This window comes from Malania oleifera, chromosome 3 (genome assembly GCF_029873635.1).
Source record: "Malania oleifera isolate guangnan ecotype guangnan chromosome 3, ASM2987363v1, whole genome shotgun sequence".
NCBI classification, from domain to species: Eukaryota; Viridiplantae; Streptophyta; class Magnoliopsida; order Santalales; family Ximeniaceae; genus Malania; species Malania oleifera.
The window spans coordinates 105,880,521-105,905,717 of record NC_080419.1 but is presented as its reverse complement, the minus strand read 5'-3'; the positions used below and the strand labels follow the sequence as shown (position 1 = coordinate 105,905,717).

Below are 25,197 nucleotides of genomic sequence, written 5' to 3'. Positions count from 1 at the left end.
GATTTGTTCGAGTTCTTCTCTAAACCTTTCTTCTCACATCTCTTCAAAGCACCATCCCCTCCTCCACCCTCAATCCTTTCCCTTAGAGCAAATACATTCAAAGGCTAACATTTCTTTAAAGGGCCCGCTACCACCCTTAAATGTCCTACGAAACAAAACCTTATGATCATGACGTGTCTGCTAGGACCACAAAGCTGATTCATCTCTTTCAATTGGCTACTGACCCGAGATCTTACATATCATCACTAATACGAAAAGCAAAATCAGATCAAGAACTAGTTCAACAACATTATTTGCTCAATGAAGTATTCATATTTGGTAGATTCATACAAAACATATAGCATGTAAAATGTCGAACACAATTTTAGTTCCAATTTCATCCTCTAAAATCTATTACATAATAATGAATCAATTATGATATCATAAAAGCATGGACATGAATTGTAGTAAATTATAGTCAATTACTATGATTATTTAAATTCACTTCAATTTTTAATTCATATCGCTCTAACTAAAAAAAAATATTATTAGGGCTTTTATTTAATTTCATAGTTATTTGAATGTTTAATTAATTAATATGTAATTTTTATTAGGGTTTTAATTCATCTTATGTGAATTTGAGTATATAAATTATGAATGAGCAAATTTTACTTCAATTTGTTTTACTATTAATCGTAATATTCGTTTTGAACGCAGAAGGGATTATGTTATATCGTACCTAGTCATTTACAATTTAGAAAATCTAATTAAATCACTATGATACAATAGAGTGTTTAAAAAACCGTAGTTTGTGTCTTTTTAAATTTACATAAAAAACATGTATATCGTTTTCAACTACTAAACGTCCTTAAAATTTCTATAGATATTATGATTGCATACAATATTTGTGGGCGTACTGAAAGCTATAAGATATACTTAAGAAAAAGAGAGACCAAACTCCTCAAGCATGCCCTTCTAAAGACCATCAGTGTAGTCAGATCTACACATGACTTACTTCTTAGTATGTAATAACATGCAACTCATTAGGAGTCAATCCGACAATCATCCCTCAATTGGGAAAAAAAAAACTCATTCTCTATTGAATTAAAATAAATCATGCATACGTAAAAAAAAATAAGGTAGTAAAGTCGCCGCAAAATGTGAATCAACAATTCAAATGTACAAACTACTTTCATACGTACAAAATTTTATAGTAACATATGCTCGTAATTTATATGACTTATGATCAAAGTAAATTGGTAATTAAAGTTCATTATTGAAGTCTAAATTAATTATGCCGGTTTACTGATCTCGTGCTGCTAATGAGATATTACATTCTAATTTGAATAAAATAAGAAAAAACTTATTTCAATAGTATAATAAAATATTATTAACAAAAAGGAACAATCACAAGATCGGGTGACGCATGCATTGGCCATACCAAAAATGTTACTTCCATTAGTGTTTTTGAATTAAAAATGCTACTTGTGTGCAGCATCTTTTTAACGATAGACTATTCAACATTTTTTTGGATGCATTAATTTTAGACATACAGTATCATAAAAACTGTCAATAAAATAATTTTAATTAAAATAAAATTAAAATCGGAAAAAGCTCAAAGAGATGCTAGCGGTCAGCGCGCTTAGCGTTTTTTACCGTTGTAATGTAATGTTATTCACTAATTTGGGTACCCCACAACAGATCCAGACAACCGGAAGAGAGCAGCCCTAGTATTTAAACGGAAAAGCCCTACCTAAACCCTCACTCTTCCTCCCGCAGTGGAAGCTCAAACCACCTGCCCTCCGTGCGCCTCCCTCCACCCCCTCTTTGTTCAGAATGCCGCTGGGAGAAAAGTCATGGGACAAGAGCGAATCGAGGTACTCCGGGGTGGAGACTGATTTCCACGATGACATGCCTCGCCTCCTGGCTTTCAATTTGGCCACCGGCGGCTTCGATTTCGTCGTTTCTCCATTGGTTAGCACCATCATCCAATAACATTACACATGATTTATTATTCAAGATTCAATTTGCGTATGATGATTGACGAATCTGTCTTTGTTTGCGCAAACTAATGGCAGCTTCATTTTCAATAATGCATTTTGCATTTTCGTACTTGAAATGTGCAAAAATAAAGAGAAGAAATTCGTTCCTTCGGACTCATGTTTTTATTGCATCTGGCTTCTCGTTTGTTTGTTGGGTATTTTATGAAATTCTGCACTTGTATCCGATTTTTTTTTTTCTTTCATGGTGGCCAATTAGCCGTTCACATTTGGGCTGCCAAATGGTTGTCCTTTTTTATGTGTGTGAATGGTCAGTAAGCTCACCTAGAGCATCCTTCTGTTGACGTCCTCTGTCAGTGAAGCTGTACTTTTGATTCACTATGAAGACTGTTAACTACATTCCTATAATCTGCACACATGTTATTTTGTTTTACTGTATGGTGCTATCACTAGAAAGAGGAACATTTTTTTGGCATGAAACCTACCTATAGTAATTGGAGCTAAGAAAAAGCTAATTAACATTTTAGGCTTATTGTATTTTTATGAGTTATTTACACCCTGTAGCTGTGAGGATCCATCTGTTGGTTACCATTTACCAGTCATTAATTTGAATTGAACTTCTTTGTTTATTTAATTAATAGTCTAGTAAAAAATAGTGATGCTGCTGATTAAAACAACGAGGGAAACTGTATGGTTTCTGCTTGCTTGTGTTTTTGTTGTCTGTGCACAATAATTTGATAGCATTGATAGTTTGGTTGAATGCACATTCTGCTTAGTTATTTTTAGGCAGCTATGTAATACCCTGGCAATTTTGTAGTCACTTGCTTAATGTGTTTATATAGCGGGTTTGTAGCTTTAAACCTTCGGATGATGGGCTCTCCCTGTTGTGTAGTCTAGATCCATAAGGTCTCCTTGCAGATCAAGAAAAGACATCCAACTCATTGGTCCAGTTCATGTTAGATTACTTAGGTCCAAAAGTGGGGATAACGTGGGAAGCCTAGGTGGTTTTCAATCATCTTTTTTTTTTTTCTTCAATCATGTTTCCAAAAATGTTCTCAATTTACAAGTTATTTTAAATTACAATATTTACAACTCATGGGTATGTAAGTAATTTAATAAATTATTTTGTATTTTAAAACGTAAACAAATATTTATAATTTTTCTCATTATTCTCAAAAAATAGTAAACTTAAAAATGTGAGAAAAATTTAAACAATTTTTTTAACATTTCCTATTATCTTCTTTACTCTCCATTATCTCCTAGAATTTTAAAACATGAGGCACACGCTATTCTGCATGCCCACAACCAATTTGAAATATTAGATAATTATGTGAGTATTCAAATTAGTTTATTTGGGACCACTTTAAATCGGAAATGATGTTGCGGTCTCATAAGTATAGTTAAGCTTGTCTTCAAAAAGGCTGTTTAAAAAATAATTGTGATAAATATCATCATTGAAATTATAATTGATAACAACGTCAGAAGGTTGTCATGGATGGCTAGGCCTGTACTGTTGTGCTGATTAGATTTAAAACCTTTCAAGATAATCATGTACACCTTTAAAGCAATTGGTGTGCACAACATCACTTATGAAAACCTACATGGGTGATGTTACTTGTGATCAATATCATTGTGTTCTAGTGACTTAAATGGGTATTGTATTGAAGACTTTGGCATTAGGATTTTATCTAAAGGTAAATGTCACATTTTTTTGATTTATTTTGCTTTTTTGTGTTGTGCTCCATATCTAGCCCTTTAAATTGATGGAACTTCAGTGGCATATGACAAGTTGAAATAGATTCCTTTAAAGTAAATGATCCATAATTTATTGTTAGGTGAAGGATTAAAGTGATTATTGAATAGGTTATGGTTATAAAAAAAACATGGGAAAACGATATGAATATGAAAACACCTAAAACACACGCACACAAAAAAGTAGCGCTTATGATCAAGCCAAAATGGCTTTCAAAGGGGAGGAAAAGCAGGCCCTTGGTGGATTGTACTGCTGTAATTTCTAACCATGAAAACAACGCAAACCCAAAGCCCAAAAAATCCAGCTCCAGTATTTAAACAGAAATTCTTACCTAAAACTTCTCCATCCCTTTCTCCCTCTTGCTTTTATACTGAAAGCTCCAGCTATTTTAAATTCTTTTTGGCTTGCACCTATTACCTTGATTTTCTGTTTCTCTCTACAAAATCATGCTGGGGGACGTGTTTTCTCCTGGGATAAAAGTGAACTGAGATACTGCAGGTGGTGACTAATTTCCTCAGACATGCCTCACCTTCTGGATTTCAATTTGTCCTCCAGTAGTTTAAATTTTGCAGTTTCTACTTTTGTTAGCCCACTAAGTGCTAACCCATAATACTGCAGCCGTCTTCCATATGCTTCTATGTGCATTTAATGAATTTTTCTTGTTTGTGCATCTATTGTTCTCTTATTGTTTACATTAATTAATTGTAGCTTCATTTTTAGCCATGTATTTTACATTCTCTGCCATGATATGTGAATGAATAAAGTAATTTCTTCGGTTGAATGTTTAGTTCTACTGCTGCGCTTGTTTTCTCATTTGTCTGAAGGGCTATTTTGGGGTGCATCTGCACCTGTATCAATTTTTTTCCGGTGGCCAATTAGCCATTCACATTTTTGCTGCCAAATGGCTGTCTCTTGTATGTGTGTGAATGGTCAGTAAGCTCACCTAGAGAAGACCTCTTGTTGGTGGCCTCTGTTAGTGAAGCTGTACTGTTGTTTCACTCTAAAGGCTGTTAACTACATTCCTATACTTTTCACAAAGGGGATAAATTACATAGCAACTCCCCCGATGTTTCAAATTATTGCAGTTAAATCCTTCATTTTTTTTTTTTGAAAATACTTTAGCAGTTAGATTCTTGAAGCCTCATATTGAGACTTGTCCAAATATCTGTTTAGGGATGCCACAAAAGCAGCATGTGAAACTTCTAGGATCTAAATTTAAAAATGAAAGAGTTACAAACTTTTAGGGTACCATATAGTTTACGCAGTACTTATGTTCTTGTGTTGTATGGTATCACAGGATATCTTGAAATGTGAATTTTTTATTTTTGGGGTATGGAACCTATCCACAGGAGTTTGGGCAGCTTGGTGTGCTGTATTTTTATGAGTTATTATCACCATTATGGCTGTGAAGGTTCATCTATTGATCATAATTGTTAATCTGGTCATACTTGTGAATATATTTTTGATTTTCAATTTTCAAGATAATTAGCAATGCTTTTAAATGGTATTTGTTACCTAATTGGTGTAGAAGAAAACAATGTTGCTGCTGAAAATAACAACTAGAAAAAATTGTTTAGTGTGTGCCTATATGTGCATGTGTGCATGTTTGTTGTCTGCACATGCCCATGCAGTGGTTGATCAATAGGTTTATAAAGCATGTTGAGCTTCCCTGCTTTGTTTTTTTAGGCAAATATATGGTAACCTGGAAATTGGTATTCATTTGTCCTGCATTCATACCATGGACAGCTTTAAAAAGGGAGGGCAGTCTGGGGAATTGGTGTTAGAGGGACGGTTGAGTTGGTGAATCATTTATTTTCACTCTATACTTAGATTGAAACTTTGTGGAGTCTGGACTATGCAACTTTTGGGAAATATGCCATGGCAGATAAAAGTGCACAGTGAGCTCACTGTGTGGGAGGGAGGAAGATTGAGAGTGTAATGACTGAAAGAAAATTGGTTTCATACGCTGCAATTTTGGGTGTTAGAGAGAGAGAGAGAGAGAGCAATAAATGAAAAAAATTGGCTTCATACTCTGCAATTTTGGTTGTTAGAGAGAGAGATAGAGCAACAATTGAAAGAAAATTGGCTTCATACTCTGCAATTTTGGGTGATAGAGAGAGAAAGACTGGCTTCATACTCTGCTATTTTGGGTGTTAGAGAGAGAGGGAGAGAGAGAGAGCAACGAATGAAAGAAAATTTGCATGTTTTTGAGTTGGTCTATATTGGTTCTAACCTTTTCTCCCTAAATTTATTGTATTTATAGTTGACTAATTTTTGGTCAAAAATTATAGAAATTGATGAGAGACCAAAGGTATATCTGCGATTCTGTTGAGAAAAAAAATATATCTGTGATAAGATATGTCTCTCCAGTTCTTTGATCTGGATTAGCAAAGTTAATGGCTTGTGAGTAGATTGATTGGTTGGTAGATGTTGTATTTATCTTCACCCCCTCCCCTCCTCAAAAAAAGAAGGGGTGGGGGTTGTATTTGAATTAACTCTTTTGAAGAGCACAAATTTGTGCTTAACAGCATAAATTTTTCTGTGTCTTTTCTATATTCCATGTTCTGTTATGAAGAGATTAGAGAAGATCTAAAGGGATTTTTGTGGAGTGGCAAAGGGTGGTGAGCTGAATTTTTATCTTGTTAAACTGATGTGTGTTTGCTGCTTCATTGTGGTGGTTTGGGTATGAGGAGTTTGAGAAGTTTCAATGCAGCCAAGTTGGGAAGTGATTATGGTCTTATGGAGGATTATTGTGGAGAAAGATGCTTTGTTGGGGAACGTGGCGGCGACTAAGTATGGGCAGGAGTGGGGTGGTTGGATTTCTTGACATGTCAATCATTCTCATGTTGTGGGGCTTTGAAAATTTATCTAGCAGGTTTGCTGTCTGTTTCTCTCTTATGTTAAGTGGGTGACAAATCAGGAGCATGGTTGGGTTTTTGGAATGATTATTAACTTTTAACTAAATTCGGATGTTGATGGCTTCCAAGGTGTCGTGGGATGCTTGTATTATTAAGGCTTTACAGAATATAGGACTGGGAAGTAGCTTGTGGATGCTTATTCTTCATCTTTTTTATTCTTGTGAGAGGCATTAAGGGCAGGAGGCTTTTAGATGGGGTTTGGATGGCCATATTGGTGATTTTGAGGTTTGAAGGGGGCGGAATGTGGTTGTACTATTCAATGTAGGGCTGTCTTGAGGAGTGATGCCACTTCTGAATGTCCTTTTTTTTGGCGGATGGCAGCTTTGGTTTGAATTTTGATGCCTGACAATTTGAGAAGGCATGTGGTGATTGTTAGTTGGTGGCATTTGTGCAAAAGAAATGGGTGACTACTGAACACATTTTTATTCAATTGCAAAGTTGCTTGTGAGTAATGGACTCTGTTTTTCAAATTTTTGGGCATGTTAGGTTTTTCCTGGAGGGTCATTGATTGGTTAAGGATAGGTTCCAAGGGTTGTGAAAGACAACGTATCATGTGGAAAACTTCCTTAGATTTTCCTCATGTGGCGTGTTTGGTTGGGGAGGAAGTATTAAATCTTTGAAGATCAGATTTCTGGGAGCTTTGGAGAAAGGGGTTTTCTTTTGTCTCTTTTTGATTGTGTTTTGTTCTTTCTGTAATATTTAAGACTGTTGTAGTTATTTTTTTTCCTTTTTATGCCATCTGTCGTATTGTCTGCGTCAGCCCCCTGATGTTGTCTTTATTTTAATTATTTTAAAAATACTATTGAAGTTGTATATCTCTTTATTAGTTTCCTAGAATAGTGCCTAAAGTCTATGAGCCAGGATTTTTCCTAGTGACAACAGTCACAGCACCAAGGACAGTTCTTGAATTTGCCCCCACTTTTTTGAATACTTACTTCCATAAGTACTGTGTGAAGGACCTTCATCTCAATTTGATGCATTTTTGGATGACGGATATATTTTTTATTCCAGTTCATAGAGGATATCCATCATTGCATTTTGGGCTGCAGCAATGGATATTTCAGGCTAGTTTGTAGAGAATGCTACTTGATCATCTGTGAGATCATCTCTTGCAACATAGCCTAGTTGCAATGCACACTTATTTCTTGCTGTTCATTTTGAGTAGTTCATCAGCTCATCCACATTACTTTGGAGTGTTTTGTGTGTGTGCACAAGTGGACAGCACCCAACACTTCAAAATAAGATCCTTTCCCCTGTGGTGGCGACCTTTTGTGGTGGCTGCTGAGCATTTGTCCAGAAATACACATTTCTTCACAAATGCAGAGAACATAGTGCATGGTGCCCCTCAAGATTTAATCGGATCAAATTTATTGGATTTTCTATTTGTTGTCTTAGCTGAGTCAGTTAAGGCCAAAATTTTGGAGTTTATTGTGACTTATATGCCCTTTTAAAGAATCTTAACTTTTTTTATCAGACAATTGTTTAAATGCAATGCACTCCCTGCGTCAAAAGATATCCCGTCCACTCTCCTCAAATACTCCACGTGAATGACCAAGGTGCCAGATACTATGCCTTCTATCTCCTTTTGCCCACTTTAGCCACTCTTTTAAGTGTGCAATAGCCGAATAGGTCTGAAACATGTTTGTAGAATATCCAAGACATGGAGGCCATACTACGTGCCAGGCCCCAAATTTGTCTTTTTACTGAGCAATGGATATGAGGACACTTATGGAATATGGAATATCTAAGTAGTTTGGCTGTATCTGGATGCTAGACTGCTAGTTATCCAATCACACTGCCATTTGCATTGGTTGCACTTTTATGTGAATGGTCAGTATTTCTTTTAAAGTAATCTGGTGATTTTTTATCCGTCGGAATCATTCTGTAATATTTTTGTCACCGGCCTTTAACAGAATTTCAAGTATATTGTTCAGATTTTAGTTGTCAAAAGAAATTCCAATTTGCTTTTGTCTCTTACAAATTGATGCTTGTGTTGCAATTTGTGATTCTCTTTTGCCAATTTGGTTCTACACTTTGTGCAGCTATGTTCTAGTGCGTTGCTATAAATTCAACCTCACATTTGTTTTAATGTTCTTTTTTGTACATAATTAGTGACATTTGATTCTAAAATTACCTTTTCCCCTTTCAAAAATGGTATTCTTTGATGGGAGTTGTATTGTTTATTTGTTGAGGAGAGTCCTAATATCCATTCTAATGGGAGCTGGCTAGATGTTTTATTTTACTTCTTTTTTTTTTTTTGCGTGGAATGTGGGCTTGGGGGAGGGTTGTAGTGTAGCGCTGTATTAGTCAGTTAAAATACAATTCTCAATGCTTTCTGGGGTCTCAAGCTAGCCGTTGATTTTTTTAGATTTGTGTATTAAGTTAAGGCTTAGAACAGAAGGTTATATTTGGGTAACATTTTGAGCCTAGCACTAGCTACTAATTCTGCTGACCTGCATGTTAATCCGACTCTTTGATGGGGTTTTTGTCATTTTTTAGTGTGCGTGCAAATTGCATGTGCATAACATATAGTAAACTAGTGCATATTTGTAATCTTTTGTTAGACACGATCAACTCTGTTTAGTTATATTTCTGTTGATGCAGTAGTCTTTTTGCATGGCTTTGCATTCCTTTTTGGGTGAATTTGTTATTGAAGACTATTTGGGATACTATTTCTGCCTTGAGACAATCTATTTGGCACTGGAATCACTTTAAAGGATTGTGTTTTGATGGTGATGGTTGCCCACTGTTGTCAGCTGTTTGATAAATCATGGTCTCAGTTTTGTCTAGTGGTCGGCAATATACGCAGTCAAACAATGCCACTCCTCTTCCCCCCCTTGGAATGTGAGGGGGAATTAACAATGAGAAGAAGAGGGCAATTATAAAAGAGTTTCTTAAATAGGTGGAAGGTTGACATTGTGTGTTTACGATAGACAAAGATGAGCTTGAGGGGGTGAGAGATTGTGAATTCCTTTCTCTTCGAACAAGGGGCACTGTTTGGGGAGGGGGGTTTGTAGTACGTGGAAATGCACCGTGGCAAAAGAAGTGGAGTCAAAGGGAGACTGTTGAGAAAGTTGAATTTACCCTGAATGACAACACTTTGATGGATTTACCTTTTGTCTGGATGGAGCTTCGCCTGGTCAATGGTAAACAGTGGTGGCTTTAAGATTTACACCAACGTCAGGAAGGTGAACCTATTTGCTCGTAATCAATGAGATGGATGACAAAGAAACTTCTATGGGGGTTTCTTCTCAAGGAAGGCGGAGGAGATTTACAGTGAAGATTAAATTGGTTGATGTTATCAGAATGGAGGATATTTTTGGGAAGCAATAGTTGATGGTGCTTTCGATCAAGGAGGGGGATAAAACACCAAGTTTTTTGACAGGTTAGTCAGTTACTGTTGCAAAAGCAATTTCATTAGCAGGTTAGTCAGTTACTGTTGCAAAAGCAATTTCATTAGTCTAGAGGATGTTGTGAATTTGAAAACCAACTTGTTGAGTTGGGAAGCAATCTTTGATTTGAAAGTTAATTTAGGGAATAGTGAGTGCATTCCCATTAGAGGGTGTTGGATAGGGATCTTTTGGCTGATGTTATGGGTTGCGTAGTTGGGGGGGGGGGGGGGGGGGGCCTAGTCTAGAGGATGTTGTGAATTTGAAAACCAACTTGTTGAGTTGGGAAGCAATCTTTGATTTGAAAGTTAATTTAGGGAATAGTGAGCGCATTCCCATTAGAGGGTGTTGGATAGGGATCTTTTGGCTGATGTTATGGGTTGCGTAGTTGGGGAAACTCTGTAGCTTGTACTTGAGTCAAGTTTTTGGAGCCATGTTTATGAATATAAGTTATTTTTTGTGCTGAAACTGTTTGAGAAAAAACTCTTGAGCTGGAAAAGAAATTACTTGTCCAAGGGAGGTAGGCACTTTTACCAACATATTAGTGTGCCTTATGTCTCCTTTTCCTTTTTGTGGTTAAAAAAGTGGAGAATATTTCTTTGGGGTAGCACGAAGGAAAAATCTCAAATTCCATTTGGTGAAATAGGAGTCAGTGAAATTCTTATGAGAGATTCTAAAAGTGTTTTTAAGTATAGTTGAGGAGTCAATCATTAAGAGGGTTAATACAGGTAACGGTAGTAAGAGAAGGGGGATGTATCGGATGATGATAGCACGGGTAGTAGTAATTATGAATGTGACAAGCGTTTACTTTTAGATCAAATTCGGGAGCAGCATGGATTTTCGTCTAACTCTACTTCTGATTGTCTCAGGTATTTTAGCTTATGTGCCACCTCCTACTCTAGAAGGTTTGGATAAAAATAATATTTTTGAGGATGATGTTTCAATAGAAGAACCAAGGGTAAAAGATGGAAATCTGCCATTCAAGTTCAAATATTTACTCATAAAGACATTCAAACTCAGAATTGGTTGGATAGCTTGGGCCTCATATTGGCTGATCATGGAGGAAATGAAGTTAGGTTTGATTGGGGTAAATCTAAGGCAAAGAAGGGTCAGAAGGAATTAGAAAATTTGAAGTGTTCGGTGAGCTATGAAGGTAAGGGATTAAAGAGGGGCTTACTTGGATAATTTCAGCTTTTTATTTTTATTTATTTTAATTTTTTTTTAATTTTTTTTTTCGTTTTTTTGATTTTTTTTTTTTCGTTTTGAGAATTTAATGTTCTTGCTCTGACTGTACATTTTCTTTCTTAATATATCTTCATATTATAAAAAAGATAGTAGTCAGTGAAAAATTCCCTTAGACAAAGGGCTTGGGAATCAAGATCCTTTTTCCAATGAGGCTCCATTGGTTAAGTTTTTTTGGAGGTTCATGGAGGAGAAAAATTGCGTTTGGAGGAAATTACTGTAGGATAAACATAATACGGAGCATAATGGTTGAATTTTCCTAACAGTGCTCCTGAGATGGAGATGTGGAAAATGTTTGGAAAGATCAGGATTTCTTTGAACAAATCTGTTTTGAGATGGGAAGGGTGGGTGGCTCATTCTGTTCTGTCAGTATTGCTGGTGTGGGAAAATCCTCTCATGAGGCAGTTTCCACTTTCCAGACCTATTATGCATGCCCTGGTCAGTTCAAAATACACCCATTCAGCTGGAGGATAGCATTTCAAAGGGAAGACTCTTGACAATCTTCACGTAAGTGCAATGCCTGTGGTTAATTATTGTTTTTATGTAAAGAACTTAGTCTGTTCATCATTTATTGATTGACTGTTGATGGACCTGATTGTTGTGGGACTGGGGAATGGCAATGCTGGCAATCAGATGGACAGCGGCAGGTTCTATTGGTGGACCAGCTTATTGTGTGGAACAGTGGAATAGCGATGCGAGGAATTAAATGGTCAGCAGATAGTTCTATTAATGGTGAATTGTAAGCTTGACAAACTATGAAATCATCTAGAGAAACATATTTGTGCAGCTGATCCCTCAAACCATTTTCTTGGTTGGTGGGGAGGGAGAGAAATAGAACCGCTTCTGAGGGTACAGAATTGGCAGTCAATACCGTCATTGGTTGGTTAAGAATTTTGTACTTTTGGGGTCAATGGTCAGTAGTTTGTGCATATTTTAGCTGCTACTGATTTTATTGACTCTGTAGTATGTCCACTTGTAATAAATTTTGATCTTTGGATTGCACCCCGTCATTGCCTTTAATGAATTTTTCCTTCTTTATAAAAAATTTTGGATTTTTCTATTGTTTCCCTTGCTATACTGCATTTCCATTCTAAGCGGTTTATCTTGTGATGGTATTAGTTTTTTTTTTTTTTTTAAATGTTTGTTATCACAATATATCTGTAAGGAAATTTTAGTCATCGAACTTTTAAAGTAAACTTGATTTTGATTAGGTAAAAAAAACATATATCTTTTTATTTATTTGAGCATACAACTGTACTTGATGTAATTGAGCTTGATAATGCAGATGGATCCTACGTATAGGCCTAGCTTAGCAGAAAATGAAACTAGCGGATCTGGTTTTTTGCCATTTGCTGGTTCTGATTTAGTTTTGAGTCCTTCTCAATGGGGCAGTCATGTTGTAGGTATGCACTTTCTTTTGCATTTTTTCGTCACTTTCATTTTTTAAAGTAATAACCTTAAGCTTGTGTTTGGGTTTCAAATTTGAATATTAAATTCTGAATTTTAAATACGCTTTCAAAGTCTACCTGTTGGATTATAATAGAATTTCAAATCATAAAATTTTGAAACCTGTTGTTTGGATCATTAATAAACCTAATCACATGATCTGCATGTTATAATAAAAAAACCAAGTAGGAATTCTTTTTTGGGTGATATTTAGATATTAAAGGCCATACCCAGTGCACAAGGCTCCCACTTTGAGTGGGGTCTGGGAGAGGTGGATGTCGGCAAGCCCTACCCCCATTTTTGGAGAGGCTGCTCCCAAGTCTCGAACCCGAGACCACCCGTACCGAGTCGGAGGCACTTGCCATCGCACCAAGGCACGGCCTCAAAGACAAAATTAATTACAATCACCTGCAAAGAAAATATACAGCCATACAACTAGGAATTCTTCATGGTCTAGCAAGGAAAAATGCCAGCATATTAAGATGGAGAGAACTTACACGTCTTATCCACTATATCACTCACACCTTGCTGGACTTGATACCATCTCTGCTATGTCAAAAATTCTCATCGTAGATGATACTTAGGATATAGATGCTACTTAAGAGGCATAAATCAAAACCTGAACAAAGAAAAAGCAAAAAAACATATAGAAATAGACCAACTCAAAAGAAAATAAAAGTAGGTTTTCATTTTTATCAGATCCAGGTGGCTACCAAGTCAGTCTCCACTGAAGGGTATATCTCCAACTTAAAATTATCAGATTCTTCCCATGTTGATTTTGAGAATTGAACTTAATTTCTTATTCAAGAGTGGAAATGTGGAATAGTAGGGATTACATTTTTATCAGATCTAGATGGCTACCGAGTCAGTCTCCACTGAAGGGTATATCTCCAACATAAAATTATCAGATTCTTCCCATGTTGATTTTGAGAATTGAACTTAATATCTGATTCAAGGGTGGAATGCCCTGGGAAATTACAAATAAACACTTACCCGATGGTTGGGGGCTTTGAATTTGGAACTTGGATTTTAATTTGTATGGATTTTGGATAAAATGTAATACAAAATTGTATTGACTTTCACCCAAATTTGAACAAAGCCAAATCTAGGGCTCAAAATCGATGCTCTAAAATCAAGGTTTAAAAAGTTTTAGTAAAAAGAATTCTTAAGCATGTATTTGTTTGAAGTTTTCATTTCATAAATCCCAAGTTTATGTTTGGGAACATAGTTCAAGCCTTGGAATTGGATTTGTGTCGATTTGGACAAAATTCATTATAATTTTTTAGTGCATTTTATCCAAATCTGCACAAATCCAAATCCATGGTCTGAATTCCAAGCTACCAAACATTGGGGAAGGATGTTCCAAGAGATATTCTCTTGAGCAGGTGATGCAAGGCGACATGTCTGACAAATTGGTTACAAGAGGCTGCTTGATTCACATCATGAAAAATATTCATATGGAATTACATTCTCATTAATCTCATTCCTGAGATTGGGATGATTTTGTCATGTTAATATTTTTGTCTTGTCTTGTTCATGCTCTAAGATTCCTAGGAATGTTATGGTGGATGCCCATTTTAGTGTTTGATTCTGGCAGGCATTTCTGGAAGATGCCCATACTTTTGATGTGTATAAATACACGAAGAGTAATTATATTTCTACCCAAAAACCTACTAAGAATTGAACCTAATTAAATCCATATCTTTAAACTTTTTTTGTTTTTTTTTTTAATAAGAAAAGAAGATATTATTAATAGTTAAAGAATTTACAGGAGGGAGAATGAGATATTTCCCAAGACAAACTTGAGACACTCCAAGACTGAACAAATAAAAATACTCAAGAAAAAAAGAGATTATCAAGTCAGTGTGTTCTCCAATCTCTTCGAAGTTCCTGGAAGCTTGTCTCTTCAAAAAATCCATGACCAACACACCATAGAGAGGCCAAGTGCCTAATCTTTTCCCAAACCAGCTATTATAAATTTCAATAATCATATATTAAAAAATTCAACTTTTAATAATTAACTAAAAAGGGGCAATATAGTCTTGAAATTTTAACTGTTATATTATTATAACATAATATTAATATTAATTTATTTTTATTAATACTTTATTGTTTTAAATATAATAATAGCATGCAAATATGCAATAATACTATATTATGGGAGCATTGAAGTCCAATTGCCAAAATAGTGAGGGCAATCTAGTCCTAAGAGTAGGATTCCAATGTGAAACTAAAACATGGGAGAGGGTGGAATGAGATGTCCATTCTTTGTGGGAATTCTTCATTCTTAGTAAAGTTAAGATGCCAACCATGTCAAAAACCAATGGTTTGCCGTGGGCTACCGGGAATGTTGAAAGATGCTGCCAAGGCCCCCTAACTAAAATTAAGATACGTACTCCACGAATGGTCAAAATTTAACACCTTCAACTAAGTTCCATAAGCTTGCCTGTAAGAATACATAGATAAAGCTTGCACACATATCGGTTTCATTAAACAATGAAAACTAGGGTTTTTTATCATCAAAATTATTCCTTTGGGGTCAACACGAAGAAATCATTCCGAGTCATTTACATAATCATTAAAAGCCTGCCATAACTTTTAAAAACTGCAAAGTGTTATACATAAAGTAAGTTTCTACATGAAATTAATACTCATATCTTCATTCATGATATAATTAGCAACAAATTATTGGCATCTTCTTTGTGGATTTAGCCAACTATTCTTGGTTATTCCCATGTTTGGTTTACATTTTATAGTCGGGAATCCCATTCCTGTGAATACATGTTCCCACAAAGCTCTTCAAGATTGGCATTCCTATTCCTGCCTTAAAGGTGGGTATCCGGAATCCCAACCTTGGTATAACCACAAAATTATGATGTAACAAAAAGAGCCTAATTATATTTTAAAAATCCAAAAATGCTCTTGACTTCTTTATAAAATATTTGTACAAGCATTTTTTTTTAGGGTGAAGTATCACTTGTCCAACTTGAGGTTATTTTGGGAACAAAAAAATGTTATTTTATTATCTGAATATACCAACAATGGGAACACTACATGCCTAGGAATGTACTAATAAGGAGTTCAAAATTGCTCCCGAGGATGGCTGTGCTTTAGCTTTATCAGTTGGAGTAGTATCTTAGTTTGGATGCCATCACCTTCACGACAATGTCCTGAGGAAGAAGAATATTAAGATTTCAATTTTGAACCCAGTTAACAATTGCTCCTGAGGATGGTTGTGCTTTAGCTTTCTGAAATCATCAATTGGAGTTGTATTTTAGTTTGGATGCCATCACCTTCGCAACAATGTCCCGAGAAAGAATAATATTAAGATTTCAATTTTGAGCCCAATCTAAAATTGCTCCCAAGGATGTGCTTTAGCTTTCTGAAATCATCAATTGGAGTAGTATTTTGGTTTAAATCCAGTCAAAAATTGTTTGGAAAAATTCTATTTTCTGGCCTAATTTGTCCTGGAAACTCTACTAATTTCCCCAATTTGTGTAATGTGTTCCTTATAATTGGATAAGAAATTTATAATGTGATCAGTAACTAATCAATGTCCTCATTTTGTAACCAATGTAAATTGTTTGCTTAGCTACCTACTGGTTAGCAAAGAAAAATATTTATTAATCCTTTTTATATAGATTGAATCTTTTTAGCTATTTCCAAGATTATTAATGTAAATTGATGCACCTGGTGACATTTTAACTACTGAAACTCTCTGATTAGTGGATTTTCTGTCTTATCTAGGAAAAGTTAGCTCTTGGATTGACCTGGATTCTGAGGATGATGTACTTCGCAAGGATTCTGAAATTACTCTGAGGCAAGAAATAGCTTGGGCAGCTCATCTCTCATTACAGGTGTCCATTTCTTTTGGCTTCAACATAATACTGGGTTGAAAACTCGGATTGCTTTTGCAGGCCATGAACCCTCCTCAGTATTCTTCTCGCATAAAAATCAATATTCTGTGGAAAATGCTTGTAAATTTTGATTTGGTATTTGTAAAGTTGTTAATGTCATAAAAAATGGTGGAACTATTGCGATTGAAATTATGATGCAAATATCATTCTCTCATTTAGGTTCTCCCTCTTTATTAAAGAAATCGAATAAGAGAAATGCTATGCTTGGATCATAAGGAACTCTTGTTTTGAGAGAGGTAAAATATTTAATGTCTTTCCTTTTTATGCAACTACTGCAGGCATGTCTTCTTCCTACCCCGAAGGGAGCGTCTTGTGCTAATTATGCTAGATGTGTGAATCAGATTCTGCAGAGCTTAAACAACTTGCAGGTGCCTTTTCTTAATCCAAATTCCTTTATCCATTCAAAATAATTCTTTATTTTCTATTATTTTTATTTTTTAAAACATTCTTAATTGTCTTTGTTCTTATTGTTTACTTTCCATTAAAAGTTGTGGCTTAGGATTCCATTGGAGAAGTATGACGATGATAATGTGGGTGGGGATTTGGAGCATTTGGTAAGTGAAGCTCCTCCAGCAGTTGTTGGATCTCAAATAACATATTCTTTCATACAAGATGATGCATACACACATGCATTCATAGTTCGTATACAGCTACATCAACATGAACATGGGTACACATGCAAGTGTGTGTATCCTTGCTCCTCTCTCCTCCTCTCCCCTTCTCTCTGTCCCAGTTTCCTCACAAGTGATTATTGGATAATGGGCTTAAAATGAACTTTCATTGTCACATTAGTTTGGAACCTATAATCATTATATTATTAGCCAATAGCATTTTTTTAAAGTACAGCTGGCCAAGAGATATTTCCTTTAAAATGTAAAAAAATCTGACTTTTGTCAAAATATTGGACCAAATTGTCCTTGCAGAATGAATAATTTTGAGACTTTATCACTATGCAATGGCAATGGATGGATTTATTTAATTTTAACAACGATCGTATTAAATTTTTTCAAATGATAAAAGGAATATTATATGGATTCTAGCAGATTGGCATTCACATATATGTTGCTCTTTATTGTGTTTTCTCTCTCTTGATAAATCCTTTTGTTTTCTCCTTCAGAATGGACAGAGTGATTCTTGGGAGCAGTGGAATTCATTTCGTCTTCTCTGTGAACATCACAATCACCTTTCTGTTGCCCTTGATATTTTGTGAGTTGCATGAATTTGTGATTGACCAAATTAATATTCTGAGGCTGTTCTTGTTTTAATTTTGTTTTTAGCTGCACTAAAATTATTAGAGTACATATTCATTTATAATTCCTTGTTCTTCAGTAGTTCATTACCTTCAGCAAACTCATTTGGGCGCTGGTTTGGAGAGTCCGTCAGAGCAGCTATAATTCATACCGATGTAATTTTTTATGGCAGTAGCTTTTAACGGTTATATGTGTCACTGTGCTTTTTCAAATTGTATTTTCTTAGACTTTTTTTTTTTTTTTTTTTTGTTCATCTGCTAGTCCTTTCTAACAAATGCACGGGGATATCCATGTCTGTCAAAGCGCCATCAGAAGCTAGTAACTTCTTTTTTGAACCATTCAGTACAGGTTGGTTTTTGTTTGGTGTTGTGTGTGTGTTTTGTTCTCTCTCTATGAATAAACTATAATTTCTGTACCCTTGGATCCCCTTGAGCTGGAAGAATGTTTTAGTCAATGACAATTATGCCTTTAGATAATTCTTGAGTGGTGCCAGTTGGATATAAAAAAAATATCTTTTATTTTGCCCTTGCTAGCTCTAAAGGAAACAATTGGCAGCTTTCTTTTCTGCTTTTGTTCCTATTCTCCACCCCCTTCATTTCATGCTCGTGATATTAAATATTTACCTTAAATGGTTGTCTTAATTAATATCTCTGAATGCAGGAGTTTATTTCACTTATTGGACAACATTGGCATTTTGTATTCATATTTAAAAAGTTCTTCCAACTTCTCCAAAATTCATATTGAACTCTGTTACTGTTTCGGTATTTATAATTTTTTTCATGAGCATGTCATAATGGCTCTCGCTGTGGGTGTCACTGGTGCAGCAATCTCATATTTTGGAGACTTAGTTTATGTATCATTGAGTTGCAGTCTTGGTAGAAACACCTATTACTCCACATGTCCCTCATTTGTTATTTTTAACATAATTTTGTTCTTCAGGCATGATTTCAGTTTTTGGTTTCTGTTTGTTAATTAATTTTGATGTTGTGAGATAGAAGTGACAATTGAAGGGTGCACAGTTAACTTTTTTACTGCTCTTTAGTCATCGTGTCTAAGTTAATTTCAGTCTCCTAGCATGACTGATGATTTTTGCTTTTCCACGTCAGCAGTTTGATAGCAATATGGATGGACACCCTGATCAATGCATGCTAAATTATTAGTTTAGTTATTGTAAAATTCCTGGATGATTTATGATTCCTTGTTTTGTAAGATTCACTAATTATTGATCTTTGGTAATATTGTTTGCAGATCGTGATCTCTGGAAAACTGGTACACTGTCTTCCTGAGGGAAGTTTGGATTTAGATTCAAATCACACTGATAATCACGTTGAGGGTAAGTTCCTATGCTATTCTTTTGTGGACATTCATCCATAGCAAATGAAATGGTTGACTAGAAGAAGTTTCAACATTCATGTTTCCTTTTATTTTCTTTTGGGGTGCTCACAATTGGTAAATGTTTCAATTGCATATGCATCATTATTCTTAATGAGCCTGAAATTTGTTGTATATATTGTTATATATTCTTTGTTTCTTCATTGCTGCTGTTCTGTACTGTGCTTTGTCTTTGTGTGATACTGTGTTTTAACTTCCAAAGCTTTTTTTGTCTTTCTTTGTTTAAATTTCCTAAATATTTGTCATCCAGGCATGCAGAGACACCCCTTGCGGCCATATTTGGACTATATTGCATATCTCTATCAGAGGATGGATCCACTTCCTGAGCAGGAGCGCTTTGAGGTACCTTGTAGTGCTCTCTCCCTCTTTAGATAATACCAAATGGGTAGTTTTCCCTTTACTCTGTTTTTTGACCCTCTCAGTCTCTTGTTGCAGCTTGGTTACAGGGACTTCTTACAGTCTCCTTTGCAAGTAAGTTTTACATATCATGCCAACTTTTTTCCTATTATGGTTAAATTATATTTTTTTCCACGACTATCTACATCTGTTGTTGGAGGTTCATACTATGTACTTGATGGGTGCTCCTGTGTGGTGGCTTTCCCTCACTTTTGATTTTTTTTCCTTGTATTCTGGTTAAATATTGAATTTTGTGTACTTTCCGTTTGCAGCCACTCATGGATAACCTAGAGGCACAAACGTACGAGACATTTGAAAAAGATACAGTGAAGTATACCCAGGTACAAGTATAACTAATGCGATCTAGTGTTCTGATAAATTTAAGTTCTGACCACTAAATCAACTTTGAAGCTAGTGAACCATGTTGAATAATTGGGTAAAATGGAAGACATGATTACAATGATAGGTTTCTCTCTATTTATAGTATATGTCAAGTACATACCATTGACCACAATACCCTTGCTAATACTCAGTTATTAACGCAACACTAACACACTAATAATGCTAAATAACTAAAATGACCATCAACACTCTCCCTCAAGCTGGAGCATATATATCATATGCTCCTAGCTTGTTACAAATGAATTTAACACTAGCACCCCCAAGGATTTAGTAAATAAATCAGCAAGCTGCAAAGACTTCCACATGAGTGGTGGTAGTGAGCTTTTGCGCAAGTTTCTCCTGAGCAAAGTGACGATCAACTTCAATGTGTTTTGTTCACTCATGGAAGACTGGGTTGGAGGCAATATGAATGACAACTTGATTATCAAACATCAACTTCATAGATCGAGAATGTCGAAAACTCTGTTCTTCCAATATGTGCTTCAGCTAAACAATTTCATATGTAGTGTGAGCCATGACCCTATACTCAAACTTAGCACTTGACCACCAACAAAGATACAATATTTGATTATTGATCTTTTGTCGGAAGGTGTCCTGCTCTGATTTGAATAAGTATACTGTATATCCCTAAACATGAGTGTGATCTCAACTTTGGTAGAAGAGACCTCTCCCAAGTGCACCTTTTTAGATATCTCAAGATGCGTATTATTGCATCCTAGTGACTTGTGCTTGGAGAATCAAGAAATTGACTTACAACACTTGTTGCAAAAGATATATATAGCCGAGTGACCGTGAGATAATTCAGATTTCCAACAAGTCTCTAGTATTGTCTCATGTTAGTTACCAAATCACCCATATCTGACTCTAGCTTATTAAACAACATCTCATTCTCATCTAAAAGATCAAGAACATGCTTCCTTTGTGGCAAAGACAATTTCTATATGAGATCTTGATACCTCAATACCCAAGAAATACTTTAATGGTCCCAAATCCTTGGATACCTCTTGGTAATCATCCACACACAATAAGCAGAATCCTATCGAATGATGTGTGATGATAAAATATAAAATGATTTACTACACACCGTTGAAGGCCAGACTCAACTACTACAACACTATATCAACCAAACGATCCTCTGGGAGTCTATTTTAAACCATGTCATGACTTCTTGAATTGAAATAGTAGGCTTAGCTCCCCTTGAGCAACAAAATTAGGTGGTTGCTCCATATAGACATCCTCCTGAAGATCACCATCTATGAATGCATTTTTCACATCTAATTGATGTAGAGGTCAGTGATTGGTGGTGGCTAAGGAGATAAACAAATGTATTGAGGCAAGTTTGGCAACAAGGGAGAATGTGCTTGAATATAGTCTAAGCCATGCACTTGAGTATATCATTTAGCAAGTGGGCCTTCAAATGAGCCATGGAACCATCTGGACTAACCTATACAGTGTACACCCAACGACAAGCAATCATAGACTCATCAGGAGGAAGAGGTACCAACTCCCAAGTATCATTATCCTTTAATGCATGCATCTCTTCTATTATTGCATTCTTCCACCCAAAATGGGATAGGGCTTTAGAAATAGACTTTGGAAAAGCAACATAATATAGGGGACTAACAAAATATTAGTATGAGGGTATTTTAGAAATTGTAACAAACAAATTAGAGATTGTATGTTGGGTACAAGTGTGTTTTCCTTCTCGAACAACAGTAGGAGGACCAATTACTTAGGAAATAGGATCATTTGATGAGGGCACTAGAGCCATAGAAGTGGAAGTTGGATGAGGCTTTCCTCGCTTGAGTCGATAGATTCCGGAGGTGAATTGATAGATTTGGCAATGCTTCTTTCGGTTTTCACTAGTATGATTCAAATCGATTTGGTTCAAAATTGATACGAATCATATGAATCAAATCATGAATCATAAGATTTGAACAACTATGATGGTACATTGTTCACTCAAACAAAACTGACGAGGGAAGTACATTTTTGGCCTTTGGGGACTCCACCCTAGGTCCCTAACACACATTCCACCTTGATGGAGCAGCAGATTAGAAACACACAGAAAATAACATATTTTGGAGTTCACTAACTCCATCCCAACACACAAACTTTTGAAGCTGTTTCTCAAAGATTATTGAGTTTATTGGGGCCTGAAACAGTTTTGAAGCTAAATCCAAACTTCCCTCAGGTGCTGCACATCAGCAACTAAAAAAGGTGAGATCTTTGGACAGAAAAACATATCATGAAAAACTTCAATAGTATTGTTTATGGAGGGATTTGAGCTGTGCTGGATGAATTCTGGCCAGAAACACGTCTGAAATTAGCTTCAGCAACTGTTGTGTGGGGTTGGCCCTGGCTGCCTTCTATGGATGCGTGAGGGCATGTGGGAGAGATCAGGAGATGGGATTTCAGTGGGGGGCGGGGGCGGGAGGAGATCGGCAGTGTCTTTGGGCGACTGTTGCTGTTTTTGCAGAATCTATAATGGTTTTTGTGTTCCTGAACTGGAAGTGTTGTCCATGAACTTTCTATCCATTTTCTCTGCATCTCTTTCTTCTCTATATGGTCCACCATATGCTTTGATCTCTCACACATTTCCTGATCCTTCTTGCTCACTGAAAGAGATTGCTGCTGATGCTTAGGTGTCTGCAATGATGTAGATGGAAGGAATCTGACTGAGTTTTATGGAGAAGAAAAATTTTGAGGCCATAGGCAACCAGTCAGAAGCCACATTGATTTCCCAAAATTGAAGATATGATTTTTCATAAAATCTCTCTCACATTTCTCATTGAGTCCAAGGAGAATGATTTGAGAGTCATTTACTTGGAGAGGTAGAAGAGGTTTGATTTCAGAATGGGGAGATTAGAGATGAGGTTACTTTTGTCCAAATTGACGTCCAAATCTGTTAAAAATCAATGTCTGACAGATTAGAAGAGACCTAGAGGGCATTAAGAAGAGTGAACGAACATTGCTTACTTTTTAGCAGTTGAGAGCTATGCTTCTATTAAGAGAAAACAAAAAAAAGACCTGTAAATGTGCTGCAGAACATTGTGTGATGAAAATTTCATGTCACTAGTTTTCCATGGAGGTTTTTGAAGATGCCATTATGAATTTCCATTATGTTTGTCGTACTACTGTTAACCTTTTCTAAAGTGATTAGTAGGCTGGTGTCTTGGGTTGAACTTTGACTTTGAATTAATTGGGTTTATTGATGTTCAATTTGTAATTGCCTGTAATTGGGTCATATGATCTTGAGATACCTTGGTTTGAGCCTATTGCATGAAGTACCTGGTGATTATCTTATATACTAGGATTGAAAATCTAGGGTTTTTTCTACTATCATGTACTTGGTGAGGTTGTTGGGGAGGATATGTCTGGTTACTAAGGAGATACATCACTAAACAGGATAAAAGAAGGTTTGATTGCATAGTAATGATGATCCACTTCTAATCTGGACCTGTCAATTAATAGTTTAGATAAACTATATAAAATATGGTACAATGGATATGTGTTTTACATCCCACAGGCTATGCTTATATAATGCATTGAACATGCCTGTTTCAAATTAGGTGCATTGATGGCTTGTTCAATGAAATGGAGAGATGCGTATCTTCTTGATTGATGGTGGATTCAGTATTTATTCTTCATTCAACTGTTCTTTTGTATTCCATGTGGGACATGGCTTGATAAAATACGTAGGTCCCTGTATTCTGAAATTTGGACAGACCTGTCACATAAGTGCACCTAATTAATGGGCCTCTGGCCATGTAACACAGCTTTTCACTGACATTTTTTGATCTTTTATTGTTCATATTCCTGTAATGACTTTGATTCAGTAGGGTAACAGGGCCCTATTTCTACTCTGTCCTTTTAACTCAGTTGTTAATTGTTTTGAGTTCAGAATAATAACCCCATCCTCCTGTCTTTGTAGTACCAAAGGGCCATATCTAAAGCTTTGCTGGACAGAGTTCCTGATGAAATGGCGTCCTCAATAAAGACTGTAAGCTTCATCTTTGGTACTTCTAAAATTACTTTTCTCCGTCATCTGAACTTTTCTGTAGTGTGTGATGCATCTTAACGAGGAACGTTTTGATGATATTTGCATTTTTTTTTTTTTGCAAGGTTCTGATGGTTGTGGGAGCAGGGCGTGGGCCTCTTGTTAGAGCTTCATTGCAGGTTTACTTTTGCCCCTTTTTGTACGCTGCCATTGTTTGAGCAGGATATGGACTGCCCAATATGACAACTAGTAAATGTGTGGAACATGGATACAGTGAGGATATGATAGGAAATATGTGCACAACATAACTCTATTAACTTGAAATTTCTTTGCCCTATGTTGGATTTGGATAAGATGTAATATAAATTATATTGAAATTTATCCAAATTCACCCAAATCCAAGGTCCTAAATCCATGATCCCAAACGCAGCATTATACTATTTATATTCTACATAAATATTCTCTTTATCTTTCTCCTCTTTCCACCTGCAGTTTTTTTTTTGAGCTTTTTTAAAAGTCCAATTCTGGGAAGGAGATAATATTTATGCCCCCTTTTTTGGTATACTGCCATGATGGGACTGGATTGAACAGGATATGGATGCCTTGATATGACAAATAGTTCGTTTGCAACATGAATACAACAAAGATATGATGGAAAATATAATCATAATTTATTCAATTAACTTAAATTTCTTAGTATTTGTATTTACGTAAATATTATTTCCTTGTCTTCCTCATTCATATGCATTTTTTTAGTTCTAGTTCTGCTGTTCTAGGAAGCTTTTGCTAGCCTTGATTTTGCGGAGACTTTTTAATTTAAAAGACAACACTGATTTCCCATCTATTTTTCTGAAGCAATCTCATAGCTCCCCTCCTTTAGTGTTCTTTTGACAAAGAATTTCAAAGGACTATTATATCTGCAAATCTCTCTCTCTCTCTCTCTCTCTCTCCTTTCAATTCTAAGATGTTTTCGTTTACACGCAAAACATCTTGCTTGGATGCCTCACTAATTTCAATTTATTTTGGATATCTTCCGAAACATATAGCTTTATGCTCCGTTCCAAACTGTCTCCTTGACATCTAGCCAAAGCCTCTTTGGTTCATTAACATCTC

General features: G+C 35.8%; 1 protein-coding gene across 1 annotated transcript in view; it reads left to right on the top strand.

The window, feature by feature from the left end:
- The first annotated feature begins 1,679 nt into the window (after positions 1-1,679).
- LOC131150655 (protein arginine N-methyltransferase 1.5) overlaps positions 1,680-25,197 on the top strand; it is a 38,873-nt gene continuing 15,355 nt past the window's right edge. The window contains exons 1-14 of the mRNA XM_058101508.1: positions 1,680-1,953; positions 12,567-12,684; positions 16,475-16,584; positions 16,923-17,012; positions 17,133-17,198; positions 17,762-17,850; positions 17,974-18,049; positions 18,156-18,242; positions 19,143-19,227; positions 19,537-19,628; positions 19,722-19,757; positions 19,955-20,023; positions 24,019-24,087; positions 24,210-24,263. Coding sequence (XP_057957491.1) covers positions 1,816-1,953; positions 12,567-12,684; positions 16,475-16,584; positions 16,923-17,012; positions 17,133-17,198; positions 17,762-17,850; positions 17,974-18,049; positions 18,156-18,242; positions 19,143-19,227; positions 19,537-19,628; positions 19,722-19,757; positions 19,955-20,023; positions 24,019-24,087; positions 24,210-24,263 — 1,179 coding nt within the window. The 5' untranslated portion in view covers positions 1,680-1,815. The remainder of the gene's footprint in view (positions 1,954-12,566; positions 12,685-16,474; positions 16,585-16,922; positions 17,013-17,132; positions 17,199-17,761; positions 17,851-17,973; positions 18,050-18,155; positions 18,243-19,142; positions 19,228-19,536; positions 19,629-19,721; positions 19,758-19,954; positions 20,024-24,018; positions 24,088-24,209; positions 24,264-25,197) is intronic.